The following is a 23366-nucleotide window of genomic DNA, read 5'->3' on the forward strand; positions in this document are numbered from 1 at the left end:
TGCAGAGCACTGTTCTAAGCGCTGGGGTAGATACAGGGTCATCAGGTTGTCCTACGTGAGGCTCACAGTCGATCCCCATTTTACAGATGAGGTAATAGGCCCAGAGAAGTTAAGTGACTCGCCCAGAGTCACACAGCTGACAAGCGGCAGAGCCGGGAGTCGAACCCATGACCTCTGACTCCGAAGCCCAGGCTCTTTCCACTGAGCCACGCTGCTTCCCCCGTCGCCTTCTGACTCCCAAGCCGGGGCCCTTTCCACTGGGCCATGCTGCTTCCTACACTCCCAAGTATAGGAAACCATTAAGAAATTCATTCAGTCGTATTTATTGAGCACTTACTGTGTGCAGAGCACTGTACTAAGCGCTTGGAGAATGCAATTCAGCAACGAATAGAGACAAATCCTACCCAACAGCGGACTCACAGTCTAGAAGATCAAAGGTGACAGTAACCAGAATGACAGTGCTTAGTAGTGTTCTGCACTAAGTAAACACTCAAACACCACCGATGGTAATGGTGAGGGTGATGTGGGTTTTGCAATGTACCACTTTGCTGCCTTCCTCCTACCCGCTTCTCAGAATCCACGGCTTTAATTCCCTCTTCAAAGCATCCATGAGATTCCCGTTTCATCAGTAGTGGGGAGGGTGATGTGGGTTTTGGAATATACCACTTTGCTGCCTTCCTCCTACCCTCTTCTCAGAATCCGCGGCTGTTAATTCCCTCTTCCCTTCAAAGCATCCACGCGATTCCCGTTTCCTCGAGGCCATCCTCAGCCGCCGCTTAACCACCTGTACTTTTCAGGAGGCTTGAGGCAGATGTAGGCCCCAGTTTACCCCGGTGCTGCCGTATCTTAGTTCACCCCCTCCCCAGGGCACCTGTTGCTGCTCAGCTAGAGAGTTGGCCCTGCTACTGGCCGCTCCTACTGTTGAGGAACCCTTTATTTCCCTACTGCCGGATGTGCCCCAGGGAACTGGAACCCCATTGGAAGCAGCAGCTCTGGCGGGAGGCCAGTCCAGATTGGGTCAGGACATTCCCTTCAGCTGCCGGGCCCCTTCCACCTCATCTTCAATTGCTCCCACTATTGCTGGGTTGCAGGAAGGTGTCGGCTGGAGGAAAAGGCCCGTTAGGCAGAGAATGGTGGAAGAGAGGAGTATGAACCTCCCCTTCCATCTCGTCTCCCCTACGGCCCCAGAGGGAAAAAAAATCCTTTTATAAGACTAGGCCTAAGTCGGATGATCCCAGGCCCCATCGTATTGGACTTCCTTGGGCACGGGCACATTTGTGGATTTGGGAGGTCAGCCCGTGCCCAAGCAGTGAGAATCCCAATGGTTGCAAGGCAAATTTCTAGGCTCTACTTTGAGAAACACTGTTATCATTTGAGAAAGACTGTTAAGGAATGCCCCTATAAGCCTTGTAAAGAGATAGGAAGAAAGTGCCCCGCTCCCCCTGCTCTTGCTTCCCAGGTCTTGTTTGGCTTGTAAAATAAATCAAGTCAGTGGTCTTCGCTACCAATTCACAGTAAATCATTATCCTGTTACCCTGAAGCAAGCCCTCCTGGATCGCCCCGGGGAATAAGGGAAGGACGCTGGGAGGGAGACATGAGGAGCAGCGTGGCCCACTGGATAGAGCACAGGCCTGGGAGTCAGAGGACCTGGGTTCTAATCCCAGCTCTGCCACCAGTCTGCTGGGTGACCTTGGGCAAATCACTTCACTTCTCTGGGCCTCAGTTACCTCATCTGTAAAATGGGGATTAAGCCCGTCAGCCCCACTTGGGACACGGATTGGGTCCAACCTGATTGGCTTCTACCTCCCCACTCCAGTGCTTAGTACAGTGCCTGGCACATTGTGAGCCCTTAACAATTAGCACTACAAAGGATCTGAAAAATGTAAAAGCTGTATAGGCAGATGAGTGCAGATCTGCGTACGAGAATGATCGAGAGGTTTTGTAAAATGCATCTAAAAAGAGCCCCACTTGGGACATGGATCGTGTCCAACCCGATTAGCTCGTACCTACTCCAGTGCTTAGTTCAGTGCCTGGTACATTGTAAGCACTTAACGATTAGCTCAAAAAAAAGGACCCTAAAAATATAAAAGCTGTATAGGCGGATCAGAGCTGATCTGAATGCAAGAATGATCAAGAGGTTTGGAAACTGATCTTCTGACACCGTCATATACCTCTATAGAAAAATCCTCCCTGGGGTCATTCTGTACCCTGAGAAGAAATTTGTCCGTGTAATATTACAGAATGGGTATTGTGGGAATTAGAAGGAAGACAGTTCATCTGCACAAACTTTCCACCTGCTTAGTTCCGTGACTTAGTATCACAAAGGAGATATATTTCAAAACGGCAACTGCTGCCTAAATTTTTTGCTGATTGAGCTGGAGGGGGCTGTATAATCATTTATTCCTCTTTGTCTTTCTAACAACGAAGGAATGATATAGGGTAGAGAGCCAAATAAAGAATATCCTTTAGCGTATTGAATAGTGATTCTGGAATTTCAGCTTCCCCCATAATTTTTGAGTCCTGGGAGCTTCTTGTGGGCAGGGACCGTGTCCGTTTATTGTTGTTGAAGCAACTCTTCCAAGTGCTTAGTTCGGTGTTCTGCACACAGTAAGCTCTCAGGAAATATGATTGACTGACAGTGATGATCGTTTAATGACTTTTTACATAACGTAAGCTGAGGTAAAAATATCAATTGCGTGCCATTCGTGAGGCATTTGTAAAATGGATGTCCTTGACTTGGAGGTGATGTGTGTGAATGTGTGTCTGTCCTATTAATTGGAGCAAACTCATTAAATGGGCATTCACCGAATGAAACAGCAGAGGACACCCAAAGGCATTCTCAAACTGTTTTTCTGCGATGAAAAAATCAACGGGCCATTCTGACTTTGTTATAGACATAATCAATGTCATAACTAGGCTATTTGGAAGAGAAATTTTTAGCTTTTGGAATAAATAAACATGGACTTTTCCCCAAGCAGTTACTCTGTCTGCAGTGACTAAATTCCAGAACCAATAACGAGAGCTTCTCTAAGGCATTCTCTAAGATTCGATTCCAATTATTCATGTCAGAGTAATTCATTTAAAATAATAGAGGTGCTGCGGCGATTTACTAGGAATTCTTCTGTCAGGGGATTCGGACCATAACATGAAGTACGGGAGATACTCAAGTTACCAGAATTCTGGGGCAGAAACGAATTCTCTTTAGTTTAGCATTTCCCATTGGCTGCTCTTTTATAATATATGACTTCCTAGTTTTTAAGGTTTAAAATAACCCAAACAGCCAAAAAAAAAAAATCACCGTTACAGTGACTGAAACTCTTTTATTATTTACTGGGGTGATTTTCTAAGATCGTCCATCTCAATCTACTTTATAATTTAATGTTCCCCAATCTTCATTTTTACTGAAGGATCACCCCACTCGTTCTCTTGACTCACTGTTCACTACAAATTCAGGAAATCCAGCGTAAGGATCGGATCCGACGGGGAGGTTGATAATCTCTCCGTTGTTCACCTCCTTTTGGATTTAGGAAACTATTGAAGTGGTCTAGTGGAGAGAGCACGGCCCTGGGAGTCAGAAGGATCTGGGTTCTGATCCCAGCTTTGCCACTTGTCTGCTGTGACCTTGGGCAAGTCACTTCACTTCTCTGGGCCACAATAACCTCAGCTGGAAAACGGGGATTAAGAACGTGAGCCCCAAGTGGGACGTGGACCGTGTCCCACCCGATTATCTTGTATCTACCAAAATCTGTAGATCCCCGGGGAGTGCGGGAGGGCTCCGCACAGGGTTGAGGGAGAGAAGGGATCAACTTTACCCGGGAGCAGGGAATGTGTCTACCAACTCCGTTGCAGTGTACTCTCCCAAGCGTGAAGTACACTTAACAAATACGCTGAAAAAAGAACAGTTTCTAAAACCATTTCATATCACTGAAGGAGGTGGGCTGAAAGGTAGAAACAAAGGTTGATTCCACTTGGAGCAGCCCAGACTAATAGTTTTAGAATCTGGACCACTAGTTCTGCCTCAGAATCTGCCAAAGGGGAACTCGGTCCTTTTTGGATTCGACCAGCCCCCAGCCTGTTCCCTAGCCTGCTTCCACCCTCGGGGCTCTGGAGAGCAGTTTGGGAATGCGGGCCGGGGAATGATGACGCCAGTAAGTTACCCATCCAAGGAGCTGATACTGCTCCTCTCCCACCATCAGAACCACTTTCCAATCGAGCTATCAATCAGTCGTATTTATCGAAGATTTACTGTGTGCCAAGGACTGTACTGAGCACTTGGGGTAAGCTAGTTGTGCTCAGGAACTGTGTTTATCAACTCTGTTGTATTGTACTCGCCCAAACGCTTAGTACAGTGCTCTGTGCATAGTAAGCACTCAATAATTACAGTTGATTGATTACCATATAACAGAGTCGGTAGGCACGTTCCCCGCCCGCACGTGAGGTCGGTCCTTCCTTTCCCCCGACCCTGGGCCTGGCCATCCCTCCCTCCCCAGGGATCTACGGATTTTGGTTTTTCTCAGCCCCTCTCCCCATCCTCCCCTCTGTGCCCTACAAATCTAGTCCTGGAATTTCCATTTTCACCCTCAGCTCTAACGTGGTAGACTCCACTGCACCTTCCATTGCAGAAATCATTCCTTTTGCTACCACTTCCCTGGTCTTTCCCTCTTCCCATCACCCCCATCTCCCCTCCATTTTGGGGGCAGCAGATTTGGGGAGCTAGGGCTGGAGTGGGCTGGATGGGAGAGCAGAGGCAGTGGTTATAGAAGAGGATGAGGGGAAGAAAGGGGAAGAAATTGGCCTTACCCCAGGCAATGGGAAAGGGCTGGACCAGGCAGAGGAGAGATGGGAAAAGCCTAGTTCTCTCTATCTATCTCCCTCTCTCCCCCACTTGTTCTCCCCTAGTCGGGGGATGCGGGTGGCGGAGGGCAAGTTCAGGTGCAGGGAGTTGGGGCAAGGAACTCCCAGGAATAGGGAAGACGGGGTTTGAATGGTGGGGTAAATTTGCTAAAGTGGAGGTTTATCAGCAGTCAATATAAGAAGAGAAGGATCCGCCCCCTCTGCTCACATGGAACCACCAGGCATAATCTTTTGGGAAGAAAATATACATATGCCCTCACCCTGCTGCCATCGAGCCTTCAGTGCTCAATCGCACCAGAAAATTACTGATAGCAAATCCCTCTAGCAGCAGCTAATCAGGCAGATTTCATTGGTGTTCCTAAGAATTTGGCAAGATTTAGGGTTGACAGCTTTTTGGAAACTACATTTGGTTTGCTCTGGGGTACGTAGTTGGCCAGTGTAAGGCTAGTGTAAATGAGCTGTGATGTAAGGCGAAGAAGGTTGGATTTTAAAATGAAGCCTGCTAGATCTGATGATTCAACCTAGCGGCTCAGTGATTTTAGTCTGTCTCATAGCAGTGAAGAAGCAAAAATCTTTTGAACAAAATCATTTGAATATTTTTGAATGCAAAGTAGACAGTGACATTCAAAAGAGAAAGGCCAGGCAAGTGATTTTTACAGGCGATCACTTATTTCGGACTCAAGAGATTGTGGCAACCTAGTATAATTTATTGTTTTCTTGTATTCGTGGTTTTTAAAGGGAAAGACGTTAGACAAATCACTCTTTTTCATTCTGCTGATTTTTTTTTTCCTGTGAGTAGGGGTTGTTCCATTCCAAACTTTTTTTATTCCTTCTTACCCTTTGTCGTTATTTTCAACCTAAGGCTGCACTCCCTACCTTACTCTGTTATCCTGTCTGTTTCATTGTCAGATCCATAGCTCTAGAGGCTGTCAATTTGCTTTTACTGGAGAACAAGAAATCCCTGGGCACTTGCAGAATTATATTTTTTATGATGTCCTAGCTTTGGGCCTCAACTCCCGCCTGCAGAGGTCATTTAGAGAGAAGACGACAGTTTACTTGCCTTTTCCGGTAAGTGCTTATTGAAAAGGAAGCTTTTTCATGGGTCTTGGAGTTTGGGCATGCTTGAACTAGCCTCTCCTTTCCCAAAGACCACCAAAACCCCGGGCTTAGAGTAAATGAAATCCCAGATGCTTTGCTTCCTCAGATAATATTTTAAAGCCTGCATTTTGGGGGGTTTCGGCGCACTCTAGACTCGAAGCGCGTGGGCCGGCAACATACCTACCAACTCTGTTACAAAGTACTCGCTCAAGCTCTTGGTACAGTGCTCTGCACACAGCAAGCTTCCAATAAATACAATTAATAGATTGAATGAGAAATGGACAAATCTTTTTTTGTCTTTAAAACCCCGTCAGTATTAATGACTGTTTTTTCCACTAATGACAAGGGTAGAACCGAATCCTTCGCCTACCGTCTATGCTAGCAAGACCTTAGTAGTAATGCTTCAGGAATCAAAGATAGCAGGACTTGATTTAAAGGTAGCGAAAGCAGTATTTTTCAAATGCCTGAAGCTTAGCTAAGCCACTAACTTCCCTGCTATCGATTTCCTCCTGAAGAGAAGTCTTCTTTTGCAACTTTGGCATTAGAGGAATTATGTTTGTCTAGTTTGAACGTGTGTTTTCCTTTGTTTAGAAGAGGGCCAGATACCTGGAGACTCCCTAGAACCTCTTTTCATTTCTCAGGCCACAGTTGAAGAAGAAATCCTTTAATTTTGCTGAAACAGGTGGGATCCGGAGGGTTTCTCAGGGAAAGGAAGAGACCATATTATAAGTGATTTATTTATATTAATGTCTGTCCCCCTCTAGAGACATTATTTATATTAATGTCTATGTACTCATCATGGGCAGGGGACGTGTCTGCTAATTCTGTTGTATTCTCCCAAGCTCTCAGTACAGTGCTCTGCACATAAGTGCTCACTATGCGCAAATTTTTCAGGCATCATGAAGTCCTTCCCAGCTCACTGGGAAATTATTCAGATACAAGATTCCCTCTAGACTCACAGCTCCTTTTGGGCAGGGAATGTGTTCTATAAACTACTGTATTTTTTAAAAATGAAATTTAATTGCTTACTATGTGCCAGGCACTGTACTAAGCACTGGAGTACTAAGCACTCCAAAATACCACCGATTGCTTGCTGTAAGTGTACTAAATCCCCCCAAATAGAAGGGGTAGGAGAAGCCTGTATGGAAAGTAGAGATCTGGAAGGGAGGCTGTAGGAATGGGTGAAGTGGAAGGAAAGGCAAATTCTGCAATCAGATAAGTCCGGTCCAGTAAAAGTTGTTCTAATCAGACATTTGACACCAGAGTTCTTCTACGTTTCACTTTTTCCTCTCAAGGGGAGAATGAAGGAGGAATGATTTCCTGGTGCTCTGGAATTTAGATCACCCAGCAAATGTGCCAGGTTTTCACTTGACTTTTCAGCAAATGGAAGAATTGTAGAAAGCAAGAGAGAAGAGCAGCGTGAGAGACAGCAAGGGAAACATGCTCAAGTTAACAGAATGGAAAAAATAAGACGGGTACAGAGACAGGAGAAAACGGGAGGCTTGTCATCATTACAGTTGTTATTGCGGCATGCTCGCAACCCTATAGCATCCGGATGAACTTGCCGAATTTTTCAGGCGTCGTGATGTCCTTCCCAGCTCACTTGGAAATTATTCAGATACAAGATTCCCTCTAGACACACAGCTCCTTTTGGGCAGGGAATGGGTTCTATAAACTACTGTATTTTTTAAAGATGAAATTTAATTGCTTACTATGTGCCAGGCGCTGTACTAAGCCCTGGGGTAGATACAAGCTGATCAGATTGGACACAGTCCATGTCCCACATGGGGTTCGCCGTCTTAGTCCCCATTTCACAGATGGGGATAACTGAGGCACAGAGAATTGACTTGCCCGCCGTCACACGGCAGGCAGTAGCAGAGCCGGGGTTAAAACCCTGGTCCTTCTGACTCCCGGGCCTGTGCTTGATTCACCAGGCCGAGCCTGCTTCTCACCCAAGCATCTAAAACAGTGCTTGGCACAGAATAAGCTCTCAATCAATACCCGATTGATCGGCGTAACGGCCCGGCCCCTCAAAAACCTTGGCCTTTCGTAAAGAGGGGATTCTGCAGTAGAGAACTTTTTGCTCAGAACACTACTGTACTAGAACTCAGGAGTTCAAGGAATGATTTTGCCATGAAGTGGCAGGTTCTTTTCCTGTCATGCTCCCTGGGGACGCATTCTCCCCTTATGCCCACCAAAGGGTAGGCACCGGCTCTGCGGTCCTGTGGCATCTACTCAAAGGGACTGTTGACAGAAATGTCGTCTTAACCTCTGGTGGGTTGGGGGGGGGGGGGGCATTGAGAGGTGATAATTTTGCAACCTGAAAGAGTGAAATCTTCTAGACTTTAAGCTCGTTAAGCTGGAAGCTCGTGGCGGGCAGAGAGGATGATGGCGTCTGTTAAGCACCTACTCTGTGCCAAGCCCTCTTCTAAGGGCCAGGGTGGATCCAAGCTCATCAGGTGGGCCACCATGGGGCTCCCAGTCCTATTTAGCGTGATCAAGTTGTCTTGTTTCTGTCCGTCCGTCTCCCCCGATTAAACCGTGAGCCCGTCGTTGGGCAGGGATTGTCTCTATCTGTTGCCGAATTGTACATTCCGAGCGCTGAGTACAGTGCTCGGCACATTGAGAAGCAGTGTGGCTCAGTGGAAAGAGCGCGGGCTTGGGAGTCAGAGATCCCGGGTTCTGATCCCGGCTCCGCCGCTAGTCAGCCGGGTGACCTTGGGCAAGTCACTTAACTTCTCTGTGCCTCAGTTACCTCATCCGTCAAATGGGGATTAAAACTGTGAGCCCCACGTGGGACAAACTGATCACCTTGTATCGCCCAGCGCTTAGAACAGTGCTTTGCACATAGTAAGCGCTGAACGAATGCCACAATTTATTTATTTAGTAAGCGCTCAATAAATACTATTGAATGAATGAGCTTGTCTGCCAACTCTGTCGTATTGTACCTCTCCCAGTCGCTCAGTACTGTGCCCTGCCCGTAGTAAGCACTCAATGAAGCCACTGATGAAAGTTGAAAACTGAATGCATCTAACTATAAAAGCCAAAATGCCAGCCGCAGTTTAGAAGGTTAAAATTTGCTCTACGTGGTTAGAGGAATATTAATATGGTATAATATCATTTGCCCCTGCGTGGTCTCTGATATTGTGACGTGTCCATCCACGGAATGACAGGACTGTATTTCTGTAGGTTCCTCATTCGATTCCCCGACCACTGGACGGGGAGGAAGTAGTAAGTGCTCAGGGAGGTCAGAGGTGGAGAGACAGAGAGGCCCCTAACTTCACAGAGAGATCAGTTCTCCACTGCCATAACGAGGCAATTAGGTAATTCAGGCTAAACTGAATTTTTTCGGTCCTGAATTAGCTAGGTAATCGCCTCTGGCACATTTCGTTCCTCTGAGGAAACCCGTCTGGAGAATCCCCTGGATCTTCAGCGTGCCTCTGAGGAAAATGCTCCCCTGCTCCTTGGGGCCACTGGCCCCCGGAAAGGGGGATGATTTTGGTAAAGGCTTAACCCCAAATTCAACTCAGTTCGATTCGGTCACATTTACTGAGCATTTACTGTGTGCAAAGCACTGTACTAAGCGCCTGAAAGAGTACAGTATAACAGTAAGCAGCCATCTTCCCTGCCCACAGCGGAAGAAGGCGCTCGTTCGGGGCAGGGAATGGGTCCACTAATTCTGGTGGACTGTACTCTCAGCGTGTACTGTACTCTGAGAAGCAGCGTGGCTCAGTGGAAAGAGCCCGGGCTTTGGAGTCAGGGGTCAAGGGTTCGAATCGCGGCTCGGCCACTTGGCTGTGTGACTTTGGGCAAGTCACTTGACTTCTCGGTGCCTCAGTTCCCTCATCTGTAAAATGGGGATTAAGACTGTGAGCCCCACGTGGGACAACCTGATTCCCCCGTGTCTACCCCAGCGCTTAGAACAGTGCTCGGCACATAGTAAGCGCTTAACAGATACCAACATTATTATTATTATTCTCCCAAGCGCTTAATACAGTGCTCTGCGCATAGTAAGCGCTCATTAAATACCACTGATTGATGGATTGCTGGGTTTCCCTCCCAGGCCCATCCTCAGTGCGAGGCTCGGGGGAAACCGACTGGGGATAATAATTACGGTATTTATTAAGCGCTTATTATGTGCCAAGCGCGGGGGATATGTCAGTGGGGAACGGACGGAGGGACCGGTTTCCTAGAAGCGGCACATGAGTGTAATCACCCGGCTCTGGGGCCGATTACCTTCTCTGAGCTGCGGCAGCTCCAGGGATCACCCTCTCGGCACGGGAAGGAGAGAGCGGGCCGATAGCATTAGGCCCCTTGACGTGTGGGATCCGGGCTGATGGGTCAGTGTTCCCTATACCTTGGCCATCGCTTCTTGTAACCATGTAAAAACATGGAAATGGAAGCTAACCTTGACTTTCTAATGCTCCCCTACTACACTTGATTATCCCCAGTGGGTCTGCCACTGATTTTTAACTTAACCTCTGCAAGTTGGCTTTCTTCCTGACCACCGCCCCTGTTGGAAAGCACACCCTGAAGCAGCCAGACTCACTGTACTACTACTCACTGTACCTCCATCTCATCTATCTCGCCGCCGACCTCTCGTCCACGTCCTGCCGCGGGCCTGGAACTCCCTCCCTTTCCACATCCGACGGACGGTTTCTCTCCCCACCTTCAAAGCTTCACTGAAGGAGCGTCTCCTCCGAGGGATCTTCCCTGACTAAGCCCCCTTTTCCTCTTCTCCCATCCCCTTGTGCATCGCTCTGATTTGCTCCCTTTATCCTCTCCCCCCCCCCCCACACCCCACCCCGTCACGCAGTACTTGTGTACCTATCCGTATTTTTATTTATTCATATTAACGTCTTTCTCTCCCTCTAGTCTGTAAGTTCACTGTGGGTAGGGAATGTGTCTGTTACATTGTTGTATTCTACTCTCCCAAACAGTACAGTGGTCTGCACACGGTAAGTGGTCGATAAATACGATGGAGTGATCGACTGTCCGAGACCCACTGATCCCTGGTCATCTTCTTCGACCGCCCAGGCCCATCTCAGAAACACTCCTTCTGCCCACCTCTGCCTTTAGATAGGGCTGAAGTTGACTCCCTTGTTTTGTTTTAATAATAATAATAATAACGATGATGGCATTTATTGACCTCTTACTATGTGCAAAGCACTGTTCTAAGCACTGGGGGTGGATACAAGGTGATCACATCCCGCGTGGGGCTCACAGTCTTAATCCCCATTTTGCAGATGAGGGACCTGAGGCACAGAGAAGTTATGTGGCTTGCCCAAGGTCACTCAGCAGACAAGTGGTGGACCTAGGATTAGAACCAATGTCCTGTGACGCCCAAGCCCGTGCTCTTTCCACTGAGCCACATTACCGCCTTTTATCGGTTTGGCTGGTCAGGAGTCGATTGTAAATCACTATAATAATGATAACTCTGGTAATCCGTGAAGTGCTTACCGTATGCCGAGCCCTGGGGCAGGTACAGTACGAGCAGTTGGGACCCAGTCCCTGTTCCACATGAGGCTCATAGTTTAAGGGGGAGGGAGAACAGGAATCTCGTCCCCAGTTTTGCAGATGAAGAAACTGAGGCACGGAGAAGTCACTCAGCAGGCCAGGGCCAGAGCCAGGATTAGAACGCAAGTTCTCCGACTCCCAGGCCCCTGCTCTTTCCACTAGGCCACACTGCCCCTCTAATCCAGAGGTCCGCGTTTTAGACAGTGTGGCTCAGTGGAAAGAGCCCGGGCTTTGGAGTCAGAGGTCATGAGTTCGAATCCCAGCTCTGCCACTTGTCAACTGTGTGACTGTGGGCAAGTCACTTCACTTCTCTGGGTCTCAGTTACCTCATCTGTAAAATGGGGACTAAGACTGTGAGCCCCACGTGGGACGACCTGATTCCCCTGTGTCTACCCCAGCGCTTAGAACAGTGCTCGGCACATAGTAAGCGCCTAACAGATACCAACATTATTAGACCATTTGCCTTTCCACCAAGCCCCACCTCGGCCGCAGGCTGATTTGGGTCTCTTCTTACCTAAAGCATGGTGTGGGGGCGATCCCTGGCTGCCACGCCCCTGGGCCGAGCTCCCCCCGATACTCAGAGAACCGACACTTCCGGATCGTCACCCTTCATTTTTCGGCTATCGCATCGGCGGAGTATTTGACATCAGGCTCCCTTTTTGAAGACCGGCTTCTACTGAACTATTATTAACTTTGTTCAATATGTTCTTTTTGTTCTTCGGCTTAATGAGCCCGCTCAGTAATTTAGTAGATGATACATTTGAGAGGAAATGTAAAATGCAGACAAGTAAAACCCTGGGAGCGGGACCGAATCCCCGATAAGGTCGCTCTCGATCAACGGCTCTAGGCCCAACAACCTGGAGTATAGAGATGTGAGCCCCTATCCCGGCCTGGCTGGAGCTCTGGGGACGAGCTAGGCCTGGTTCTTTCCTAAACTCGCATCGTTTTCTCCCTCCCAGGAATCAGCGTCCTCGAGAGCGGCTGACGGAAGCAAGGGAGTCAGTCAGTCGGTCAGTCCTCTTTATTGAGCGCTTACCGCGTGCAGAGCTTTGCACCAAGTGCTCGGGAGAGTCCGATCTGGAGTCGGGGAAGATGTCGGAAGGAAATGCGGGGTGAGGGAAACGGGAAGAGGAGGCAGGGCTGTGGGGAGAGGAGAGAATGGGGTGCTTGTCAGATGTGAATAATGGGAGTAAATATCTAGGTTTGGCGTTGAAAACATTCTCCTCCTTCTTGTTAATCTCGCCGCTGACCTCTTGCTCACGTCCTCCAGTAAGCCGGGAAGTCCCTCCCCCATCACATCCAGCAGACTTCTGCTCTCCCTTCGCCTAAGCCCTTCTGAGATCACATCTCCTCCAGAAGACCTTCTCTGATTAATCTCTTCAATCCCCACTCCGGTCCCCGCAGCGCCCACAGCCACTTCAGTACTTCCGAGTCAGTCCAGCCCTTGGATGCTCACTCCTCCGTCCCCCTCCTCCGCGACGCTTAGATACATAGCTTTAAACTCGGTTGTTTCTCCGTAACCGTAATTTATTTTAGTGTCTCTCTCTCCCCCACTCCCAGGTTGTAAGGGCCTTGAGGAGAGGGTTAGGATCTAGTAATCCTGTTGAACTCCCCCAAGGGCTTGGTACAGTGCTCTGCACAGAGTAAATATTCAGTAAATGCCGTTGATAGCTGAAGGTATAATAATATTTGTTAAGTATTTACTATGAACCAAGCACTGTTCTAAGCGCTGGGGTAGACAAAGGGGAATCAGGTTGTCCCACGTTGAGCTCACAGTCTTCAACCCCATTTTACAGATGAGGTAACTGAGGCCCAGAGAAGTTAAGTGGCGTGCCCAGGGTCACACAGCAGACGAGTGGCGGAGCCGGGATTAGAACGGCATCTTGGATATCTTGAGTGCGTTCAGTTTTGCACCCAGGTCGTCTTCCCTTCTAAAATCCAAGCTCTGTTCTTGAGGTCACGAAAGAGAATTTCCTTTAAAACGAACCTGGAAAACGGACGGCTAGAAGGAATTCTGCACCTCTCCGGGACCTGACTAGATAATCTAACGTTTGCTTTTTCCTTTAATTTCTTCAGTGCTCTGATTTTTTTGTTAGGAAGATGGAGTTACTGCTGCTTTGAAATGAATTTGTTCCTGCCGAGAGCTGTAAGTGGTAATTTGCCTTGGGGACTGAGGTGACTGTATTTATGCCATCTCCTCAGTTAGCGTAATCTCCGGTGGCCCCTTATACGACCTGTTCTTTCACCTATTCGCAACCCCTTGTCGAATTTCCCTTGACGGCTGTGGCTTATAAATTTATGATGTTGTCATGACTTAGGTTGATCCGTTCCCGGGAGGGCTACAGCTACCGTTTATTACATAGGAGGTGCCACATTTTAATATCGTACAAATTGATTTCTATTTAGCCTACTCTGGGGCTGAGGTATGTATGCTCCTCTCCAAAAATCATGCTCGTGAAAAATAAAAGGAGGTCATCCATCAGTGGCATGCGAGCACTTGCAGTGGCAATATTTAACGTTATCTTTTCATCAAAACACGATCTTTGAAATTTTCAGCTCATCCGTTCTTGTTTCTTGTATTTCACGCCACAGACTAGATATCCTCCGTGTGTGACGACTTAATCTAACCCAAATAAACCATGGTGTAATCGATTATGATCAAGAGCGGGAACCAGAGGACGTATTAGGGAGGTGAAACTATTTACATAAATATCACTTTAAAATCACATTCGAAAACATGAATTCATTAAAATATTGCTAAATACACGGTCGATATTGCTGCCGTAGTTCGTGACTCACCTAATCGCATATTCGTTTTTCATATCTCGGTGTTTTTAATTTAAGCATAATTGCTTCTGAAATGATGTTTGTAAGGAGCTCTGTCTTTGGGCAGTAATAAATGAAGCTTATCACCTGACTCTCCTTGGGGAAACTCTTTCAGGGGCTTTTGCACTTTCATTCCCAGGGTAAACCATGTTGACTGGGTAATTGTGTTTACACATTATCCCCGGATTCATTTTCAGAAATTGTGATTTTGAGTAAACCTGCCCAGCGCTGACTTAATATTACCGTAGTCATCGGAATTGACACTGTTTCTTTCGGAAGGCGTCGCTAGGTCTCGAGCCCCTTGGTGAATTAAGGATCTCATAGCGAGCCTAGATATTCCCATTCCTCCCTGTAGGTGAAAACAAGCAACTTTTCATGTTTTTTTAGTGATGTCTGTTAAAGCACTTAATAGGTTCCAGGCACTGTCCTGAGCGCTAGGATAGATACAAATTAATGTCCCACAGGAGGTCACAGTCTTAACCCCCATTTTACAGATGAGGTAACTAAGGCGCAGAGAAGTGAAATGACTGGCCCATGGTCACACAGCAGGCAAGTGGCAGAGTCGGGATTAGAATCCAGGTCCTTCTGACTCCCAGGCCCGTGCTCTATCCACTAAGCCATGCTCCTTCTCGTGTTTCCCCCCCCTCAAAGGGAGGGGAAAAAAGGACAGATGTTAAAATGCCTTTTTTTCTGGGTGTTGAATGGAAGCTGCAGGAGGAATATATTTCTCTATGAACTAAGCCAGTCAGAAGTTAGAGTTGAGATTTGCAGCACAGAGAAAACTCAAAAGTTATGGTTTCACAAGTCCTTGCACCTACTTGCGGACCAAATTTCCATTTTGATTTTAATATCCTAAGAGGCAGAGTGCGGGTCTCCCAAACACTTACTATAGAGCACTGCACAGAGAAGATGCTCAGTGAGTACTGACGAATAAAGAAGCAGCATGGCTCGGTGGCAGGAGCCCGGGTTTAGGAGTCAGCGGTCATGGGTTCGAATCCCAACTCTGCCACTTGTCTGCTGGGTGACCTTGGGCAAGTCACTTAACTTCTCTGGGCCTCAGTTACCTCACCTGGAAAATGAGGATTAAAAAATGTGAGCTCCACAGGGGACAATCTGATTAACCTGTATCTCCCCCAGTGCTTAGACCAGTGTTCTGCACATAGTAAATGCTTAACAAATACCATAATTATTATTATTATTACAAATGCACCAGAATTGAGAAAATGTCATGTTTCAGTGGTCTACCCAGCTTCGTATTTTGCCTCCTACAGTGGCAACAGGAGATGCTGGAGAACATTTTATGGTTGCTCCGCATGGTAAGAGAGAGTAGCTGTCTGTTGGATTTGAGGAGGGAGGGCATTTCAGGGCAGAGGTGAGACATTGGCGAGAAGTTGGCAGCCAGAGAGACGAGATCGAGGCACAGTGAGAAGGTTAGCGTTAGAGGAGCAAAGTGTGCGGGTAGCAAGGTGATGTAATAATAATAATAATGGTGGCGTTTGTTAAGCGCTTACTATGTGCCAAGCACTGTTCTAAGCACTGGGGGTGAGGGTATACAAGGTCATCAGGTTGTCCCACGTGGGTCTCACAGTCTTAATCCCTGTTTTACAGATGGAGGGAACTGAGGCACAGAGAAATGAAGTGACTTGCCCAAAGTCACAGAGCTGCCAAGTGGCGGAGCCGGGACTAGAGCCCATGACCTCTGCCTCCCAAGCCCGGGCTCCTTCCACTGAGCCGCGCTGCTTCTCCGAAGGAGGGGACAACGTGATTAAGTGCTTTAAAGCTAATGGTGAGGCGTTCCTATTTGAGGTGGAGGTGGATGGACAACCACTGGAGTTTCCTGATGAGTAGGGAACCACGGCCTCGACGTTTTTGTAGAAAAATGATCTGGGAAATAGAGTGAAGTATGGACTGGAATGGGGAGAGGCAGGAGGCAGGGAGGTCAGCAAGGAGGCCGTCACAGACTTGAAGCCGGGGTAGGAGACGCCTTTGCCTTTCCAGGCTGAGGAGCCCAAATCTTTGCAGTCTATTCTTTGTGTCTATCTTGGAGCAGCAGTCTTGATTCCATGGACTAAAGGCTCGTCTTTTTCTTTGTGACTCCGTCTCTTTTTCTATCACCACGTATAACCGAACCCTCAGGAAAAAGACTCTGCAGCTTTCTAGCCATTTTTCTGGGAGTCTCTCAGTATATTTCACCCGCCAATTTTATCAGAACTCCAGGAGGTGCTAACTTCGTTTTGGCGGTTAAGAAAGATTTTGAGAGGTCAAGTGGCTTGACGCTTGTCAATAAGCAACTGGCAGCGTTAGACTCCTTAAGATCCTGTCCCTTGGTCGTCTGTGTTGAAGGGTAAAAGGGTTCAGGATTAGGGCATAGAGGGGTCACTGTCTGTGGAAAGCAGGAGGAAACTAGCCAGACTACAAGAAATGGTAACCAAGGCAACAAGGTGAGCTAAAGAAACTTGGCCTGGTGAAGAAATGAGCTCTTCTGTTGAAAGATAAGGGAATTTGCCCTTGCGACAGAGTTGAACTAGCAAGATAGAGAGAGCGTGGATATTTGTTTCTTTTTTCCCCAGCAAGGAAGGGTGACAAGTAGGTTGGGGTGGTTATTTACTGGGACAGGCATGGAGGGGAGAAAGAGAACGGTGGGATTTGAGAAATTACTCCGGTTGTAGTTATTGTCAATTTGGTCTTTGGCAGCTCTCATTAGGGAAGCCCAGAAGTCAGTGGTGTTTAGTGCTTTATTTATTGCCATTGTTCTCGTCTGCCCGTCTCCCCCGATTAGACTGTAAGCCCATCAAAGGGCAGGGACCGTCTCTATCTGTTGCCGACTTGTCCATTCCAAACGCTTAGTACAGTGCTCTGCACATAGTAAGGGCTCAATAAATACTATTGAATGAATGAATGTCAGAAACCACAAGTGAGCCTGCGTAGGAGACTTCAGAACTAAGAACCTGCTCAGAGGAATGGATTATCTCCCCCCCATCCCCCAACTTCCACTCTCTCTCATACCCGCCAGTCGCCCTCCCTCCGGGGCACAGAGTGCAATGAGCACGTAGACAAGCATGGATGCAGCACAGCGCAAAATTGCGTGTGCGATCTTTACCCGTGGTAGTCCGTTACGGGTAGAACTGGAACTAGAACCCAGCTCTCCCGTTGCCCAGAACTGCACTCTTTCCACGAGACCGAGAGCGGGTCTGAATGTACTCTGCCAAGCATTCGGGATGTTACAAAAAAAAGCAAAAGATGGGTTCCCTGCCGACAAGGAGATCACAGTCTGCCGGGGGAGATGGGCAGAGAAATGTTTACACGTAGTCGGAAGAAAAAGAATCAGATAGGGAGTCGAGTGGCTATGTGAGGCTGAAATGTGAGAGTTAATCAGAATAAATAACCGATTGTACAGGTGAATACACGAGTGTTAGAGATGGCTGTTGGACTTGGGTTAAACATCACCAGGTGTTGGGAATGAAGTGGAGGAAGCTTGCCGGAGGAGGTGGGCTGTTAGGAAGGCTTTGAAGGTGGGAAGGGCTGAGGTCCGGCAGATTTGGAGGGGAGGAGAGAGTTCCAGAATGGGGGACTACTGGGCACAAGTAAGAGGAGAGTGTTACAGTAGGGCATGGGAGGAGTGAAGAGTGCATGCTAGAGAAGAGCAGGGTGAAGAAAGCAGACCTGTAAAATGAAGAAAGCTGATGGAGAAGCTTAAAGCCAGAGGGAGGAGTTTTTGTTTAATGTGCTAGCCCCTGACTTTTGTTTTCGTATTTCCTTGGTGGGAGGAGACCTATCCTGAATGCTAATTCTGGAAGACGAGCCAGGCAGCAGTGTGGAGTATGGACTAAAGTGGGGAGAGGCTGGCTCTTAACAAATACCATTATTATTTTTTAAATATCTGCTAGTTTAAAAGTTTGCTAGATTAGTTTGCTTAATCCAACCATCTAGTTTCATTCCGGTTGAGGCCGTGCACTGGATTGATGATGATGGCGTTCCCTGTTGAGAATGCCACACCTGCCTCTGTCCTGATAGTTCAGGACCTACGTGAACATCTGTGAGGGAAACGATTGTGGTACTGGAGTTTTTTGCTGCCGCACTGTACAGATTCAAGACAATTCTATTACATCTGAGCTGGGTTTAGAGCAAACTCCATCTTAGTTTTGGAAAAGAACGAGTCCAACCTCTAGATAGTGCGCTTTTTCCAAGATTTTCATTCTCTGGGATTAGGTACTGTGGACCGGCCCCGCTGGTTTCAGTGGCCTAATTACTTTTCTTGCTCTCCTGTAGACTCTTTCCCGGTTTTTTCCCCGTCTCTCTTCCTTTGCTTTCAGGCAGATTTTTCTCTAGAGCTCAAAATAATAATTTCCATTTTCTTTTTCAACAGACTTAAAAAATTGACTCCAAATGGCAACCGGCAAGATGCGGGGAGCTCTGGGGACCATCCAGACGGGGGGCCTCAGAATGCACGAAGGGTTACAGAGTAAGGTGGTGGCACCGCGTAACCCCAAGCTGGTCACGGAAAAAGAAGTCTCCCGAATGGTAAAGTATCCCCGCATCGCCGTCTTCCCCGTTAGAGCGAGCGAGGCATTTTTAGCGTAGTTTGGAGTTGTTATTGCACCAACGGAAGGTTATCAACCAGCAGCTTAACGATCGATGGGTAGTTTCCCGTCAGCAGGATTCGTGCTGGACTTGCGGCCACAAAACGGAATGTATTTCCGTGTACCCTCTCAGTAACAGACCCGGCGGTGTTCTCGACCGATTGATAGGCCTTTGGCGGGTGAGGCATTTGCAGCCATCTGTAGTTTTATTTATTTATATTGATGTCTGTTTACTTGTACTGATGTCTGTCTCCCCCTTCTAGACTGTGAGCTCGTTATAGGCAGGGATTATTAATAATATGTTGGAATTTGTTAAGCGCTTACTATGTGCAAGAGCACTGTTCTAAGCGCTGGGGGAGATAGAGGGTCATCCGATTATCCCACCTGAGGCTCACAGTCTTAATCCCCATTTTACAGATGAGGTAACTGAGGAACAGAGAAGTTAAGTGACTTGCCCACAGTCACACAGCTGACAAGTGACAGAGCCGGGATTCAAACCCATGACCTCTGACTCCCAAGCCCGTGCTCTTCCCACTGAGCCACACTGCTTCTCTCTTTATTGCCGTATTGTACTTTCCCAAGCCCTTGGTACAGTGCTCTGCACACGGTAAGAGCTCAATTCATTCATTCATTCATTCAATCATATTTATTGAGCGCTTACTGTGTGCAGAACAGTGTACTAAGTGCTTGGAATGTACAATTGGGCAACAGATAGAGACAATCCCTGCCCAACGACGGGCTCACAGTCCAAACGGGGGAGACGGACAACAAAACGAAACAGAATAGAACACAACAAGTAGAATGATGGAATGAATCCACTGGACCAATCACGGGGGTCTACCGGGAGACCAGATCGGTCTGGTGGGCTCACGACAAAATCTCTCTCCCCGCCCCCCTCAGCGGCCTACCCTGCCGTGCCTTCAGCGTAGCTGTAAACGCAACCGAGAGTTTCAAGGAACAAACGTGACAGACCAGTAAGGGTCAGTGCATAAGACGGCCGGGACCGTGGGCCTGCATTGGCCTTTTCAGTCACAGGTGTGTGCGTACACAAACACACCCACATTCACCCCCCCCCCCACACCTCCATCCCCCACCCATGAGTGACTTTCACAGTCAGTGGTGTCTTCCGCTAGGAAAGACAATCGTGTGTGTATGTATGTAATGGTCAATTAACACCCCTTCAATTAGCAAGGAAGCTGACTCAGAGAAAGATACGATTTTAACAATGCTGATGCACCTGTTAAAACTTCATAATATATGGAAATCCCAGGAGTACTTCATAATGCTGAGGTCTGAAGAAATGCATCTTGTTAGGTGAAGCAAGTAGAAGCCATTTAAGGCTCTATAAAATTAGGACGTATTTGTAACATTTGCGTTTAAGGAATGAAAAAAGAACATGGCAACTTATTTTTAGGACAATCTATAAAGCCATGAGGGGGTTTGGGGAAACAGGGTAGCACTTGAGAAAGAGTTTCCTCTTTTTGTTTGATTTTGAAAGGTATAGGTGCAGAAGAGATAGGGCTTTTTCTTTTTTTTACAGGAATGTGCCAAAACACCATTCTCATATAGTTTTTAACGGGAAAGTAAGTCAGTCATTCATTCAGTCATATTTATTGAGCACCGATGGTGTGCAGAGCACTGTACTAAGCGCTTGGGAGAGTGCAGTATAACAATAAAGAGACATGTTCCCTGCCCACAACGAGTTTACACTGTAGAGCGGGAAACAGACATTAATATAAATAGATAAATTGCAGATGTGTACCCAAGTCCACAGTAAGCAATTAACAATTGTTAACAATTAAAGGAGGAGCTCAAGAGGGTACCTAGGGTGGAGGGGACAGTTTTGAAGAGCCACTTTGCCCCCGCTATCATCAAACAGCCATACGGTGCCTCCAGCGCTTAGTACGGTGCCTGGAACGAGTTAAGCGTTTAGCAAATACCTTTATTATTATTAAGAACATTACAAAATGCCACTGCCAAATCAGACCGACCAATTAATTCGGCCCCTCATTAAGCCCCTGCAATGTCCAAGCCCTAGATGAATGCAGGCGCAGTCTCTGGCCAACACTCTAAAAGGGAAACGGACGAGCACAAAGGGAAGACGCAACAAGGCAATCCAGCTCCATTTTGTTTTGTTCTGCTTTGTTTTGTTGTCTGTCTTCCCCGTTTAGACAGTGAGCCCGTTGTCGGGCAGGGATTGTCTCTATCTGTAGCCGAATTGTACGTTCCAAGCCCTTAGTCCAGTGCTCTGCACGTAGTAAGGGCTCAATAAATATGATTGAATGAATGAATGAAATGCTGGACAGGGAATGTGTCTGCTTATTCTGTTGTATTGTTCTCTCCCTAGCACTTAGTACAGAGCTCTGCTCAGTAAATACCTTTGAATGATTGATTGATCCCTGGGGGACCCCACTATTTACACCTGATCATCATAAAAGTGGTTGTTTATCCAAATCCTTTATGTCAGTCAATCAATCCTATTTATAGCGTGCTTACTGTGTACAGAGCATTGTATTAATAATAATGGTGGTATTTGCTAAGCGCTTACTATGTGCAGAGCACTGTTCTAAGCACTGGGGTAGAGACAGGGTAATCAGATTGTCCCACGTGGGGCTCACATTTTAAAATCCCCATCTTTATAGATGAGGTAACGGAGGCACCGAGAAGTTAAGTGACTTGCCCAAGGTCACACAGCAGACAAGTGGCGGAGCCGGGATCAGAACCCACGACCTCTGACTCCCAAGCCCGGGCTCTTTCCACTGAGCTATTAAGGAATTGGGAGAGTACAATATGACACAGTGGGTAGACACGCTCTCTACCCACAACTAATATACAGTCTAGAGGGGGAGACAGACGTTATCATAAATAAGTGAATTACAGATAAGTACCTAAGTGCTGTAGAGCTTAGGGGTGAATAAAGGCTGCAAATAACAATAATGATGATGATGGCATTTGTTAAGTGCTTATTATGTGCCAGGCACTGTACTAAGCGATCCAAGTGCAAGGGTGATGCAGAAGGGAGTGGGAGAAGAGGAGATGAGGGCCTACCTGGGGAAGGCCACTTGGAAGAGCTGTGCCTTAAGTAAGACTTCGAATATGGAGAGAGTGATCGTCTGACAGATATGAAGGGCAGGGCGTTCCGGGCCAGAGGAAGGACGTCAGCGAGAGGTCGGCGGCAAGATGGCTCCTATCTTTTAAATAATTTCCTATCCTTGACAAAATATCCTTTTCAATCCCATCATCATTCAGGTCGTTTTAAAGTCATTAGCTGGAATAATAATAGCGATAATAATAATAATCAACCACTCAATCAACTGAGTGCTTCCTGTGCTCTCAGCACCGTACTAAACCCTTGGGAGAATACAGTGCAATAAAGATGATAAGACACAATCCCTACCTACAAGAATCTTATAGCCTAGAAGGGGAGACGGATGTTAAAATACATTACAGATAGGGGATTAGCAGAGCATAAAGATAGCAATATACGTGCTGTGGGGCTTTGGGTGGCATGAATATCAAGTGTTATAGAGGTTTAGACTCAGGTACTTCATGTAATACAGTGCTAAGCACTTAGTACAGTGCTCTGCAATAGTAAGCACTCAATAAATACCATTGATTGGAAAAAAAGTGCATAGACAATGCAGAAGTAGGGGCAAAAAGAGGATGTGAGGCTTTAGTCAGGGAAGGATTCATGGAGGAGATGTGATTAATAATGGGGCTTTGAAGGTGGGGAGAGTGGTCGTATGTCGGATATGAAGCAGGAGAGAGTTCCAGGCCAGAGGGAAGATAGAGACCAGAGGGAGGACGTGGGCCAGGGGTTGATGGTGAGAAAGATGTGATCAAGGTTGAGGGAGTAAGCTTTATTAGAGGAGCGAAGTGTGTCGGTTGGATTGTAGTGAAGTAAGGTAGGAGGGGGAGAGCTGTTGGAGTGCCTAAAATCCAACTGCGGAGGGCGAGATGGATGGACAACGGTCGGAGGTTTGCGAGGAGTGGGGAGACGTGAGAAAAATGATTCAGGCACAGAACGGAGTATGGACTGGAGTGGGGAGAGAGAGGAGGCAGAGGGAGGTCAGCGAGGAGGCCGACGAGGTAGTCCAAGCGTTATGGGACAAGCGCTGGATCAGGGCGGTAGTGGTTTGGAGGGAGAGGAAGAGGTGGATTGTAGAGATGTTGGAAGGTAGAACCAACAGGATTTGGTGACAGACCGAATATGCGGGTTGACTGAGCGAGTCTTCCCTGCTAGATTGTAAGCTCCTTGAAGATAGGGATCATGTCTACTAACTCCACCGTAATCTCTCTCCCAAGCACTTCAAACACAGTTTTGGAAAAGTAAGTGTTCACTGAATCAATCAAAGATATTTATTTAGTGCTTAGTATGTGCAGAGCATTACTAAGCACTTGGGAAAGTACACTACAACAGAATTATCCCATTCCCAATCCATAACGAGTTTACAGTCCAGAGGGGGAGACAGACATTAACGTAAATAGTTT

The 23366-nt window shown here is 47.3% G+C and overlaps 1 protein-coding gene across 9 annotated transcripts in view; it reads left to right on the top strand.

Annotated features, from left to right (window-relative positions):
* HYDIN (HYDIN axonemal central pair apparatus protein) overlaps nt 1-23366 on the top strand; it is a 335154-nt gene that overhangs the window by 49185 nt on the left and 262603 nt on the right. For 8 of the 9 annotated variants that reach the window (XR_005660565.1, XM_029074826.1, XM_039913571.1 and 5 more), the window contains one exon: nt 18662-18816. Coding sequence is in view for 8 of the 9 variants with exons in the window: in XM_029074826.1 (XP_028930659.1) it covers nt 18682-18816 (135 nt within the window). In the remaining variant the exon portion in view is untranslated. Of the gene's footprint in view, nt 1-5771; nt 5923-18661; nt 18817-23366 lie in introns of those variants that run through there. The other variant, XM_039913569.1, reaches the window with a different exon arrangement.

This window comes from Ornithorhynchus anatinus, chromosome 11, assembly GCF_004115215.2.
Source record: "Ornithorhynchus anatinus isolate Pmale09 chromosome 11, mOrnAna1.pri.v4, whole genome shotgun sequence".
In the NCBI taxonomy this organism is placed as follows: Eukaryota; Metazoa; Chordata; class Mammalia; order Monotremata; family Ornithorhynchidae; genus Ornithorhynchus; species Ornithorhynchus anatinus.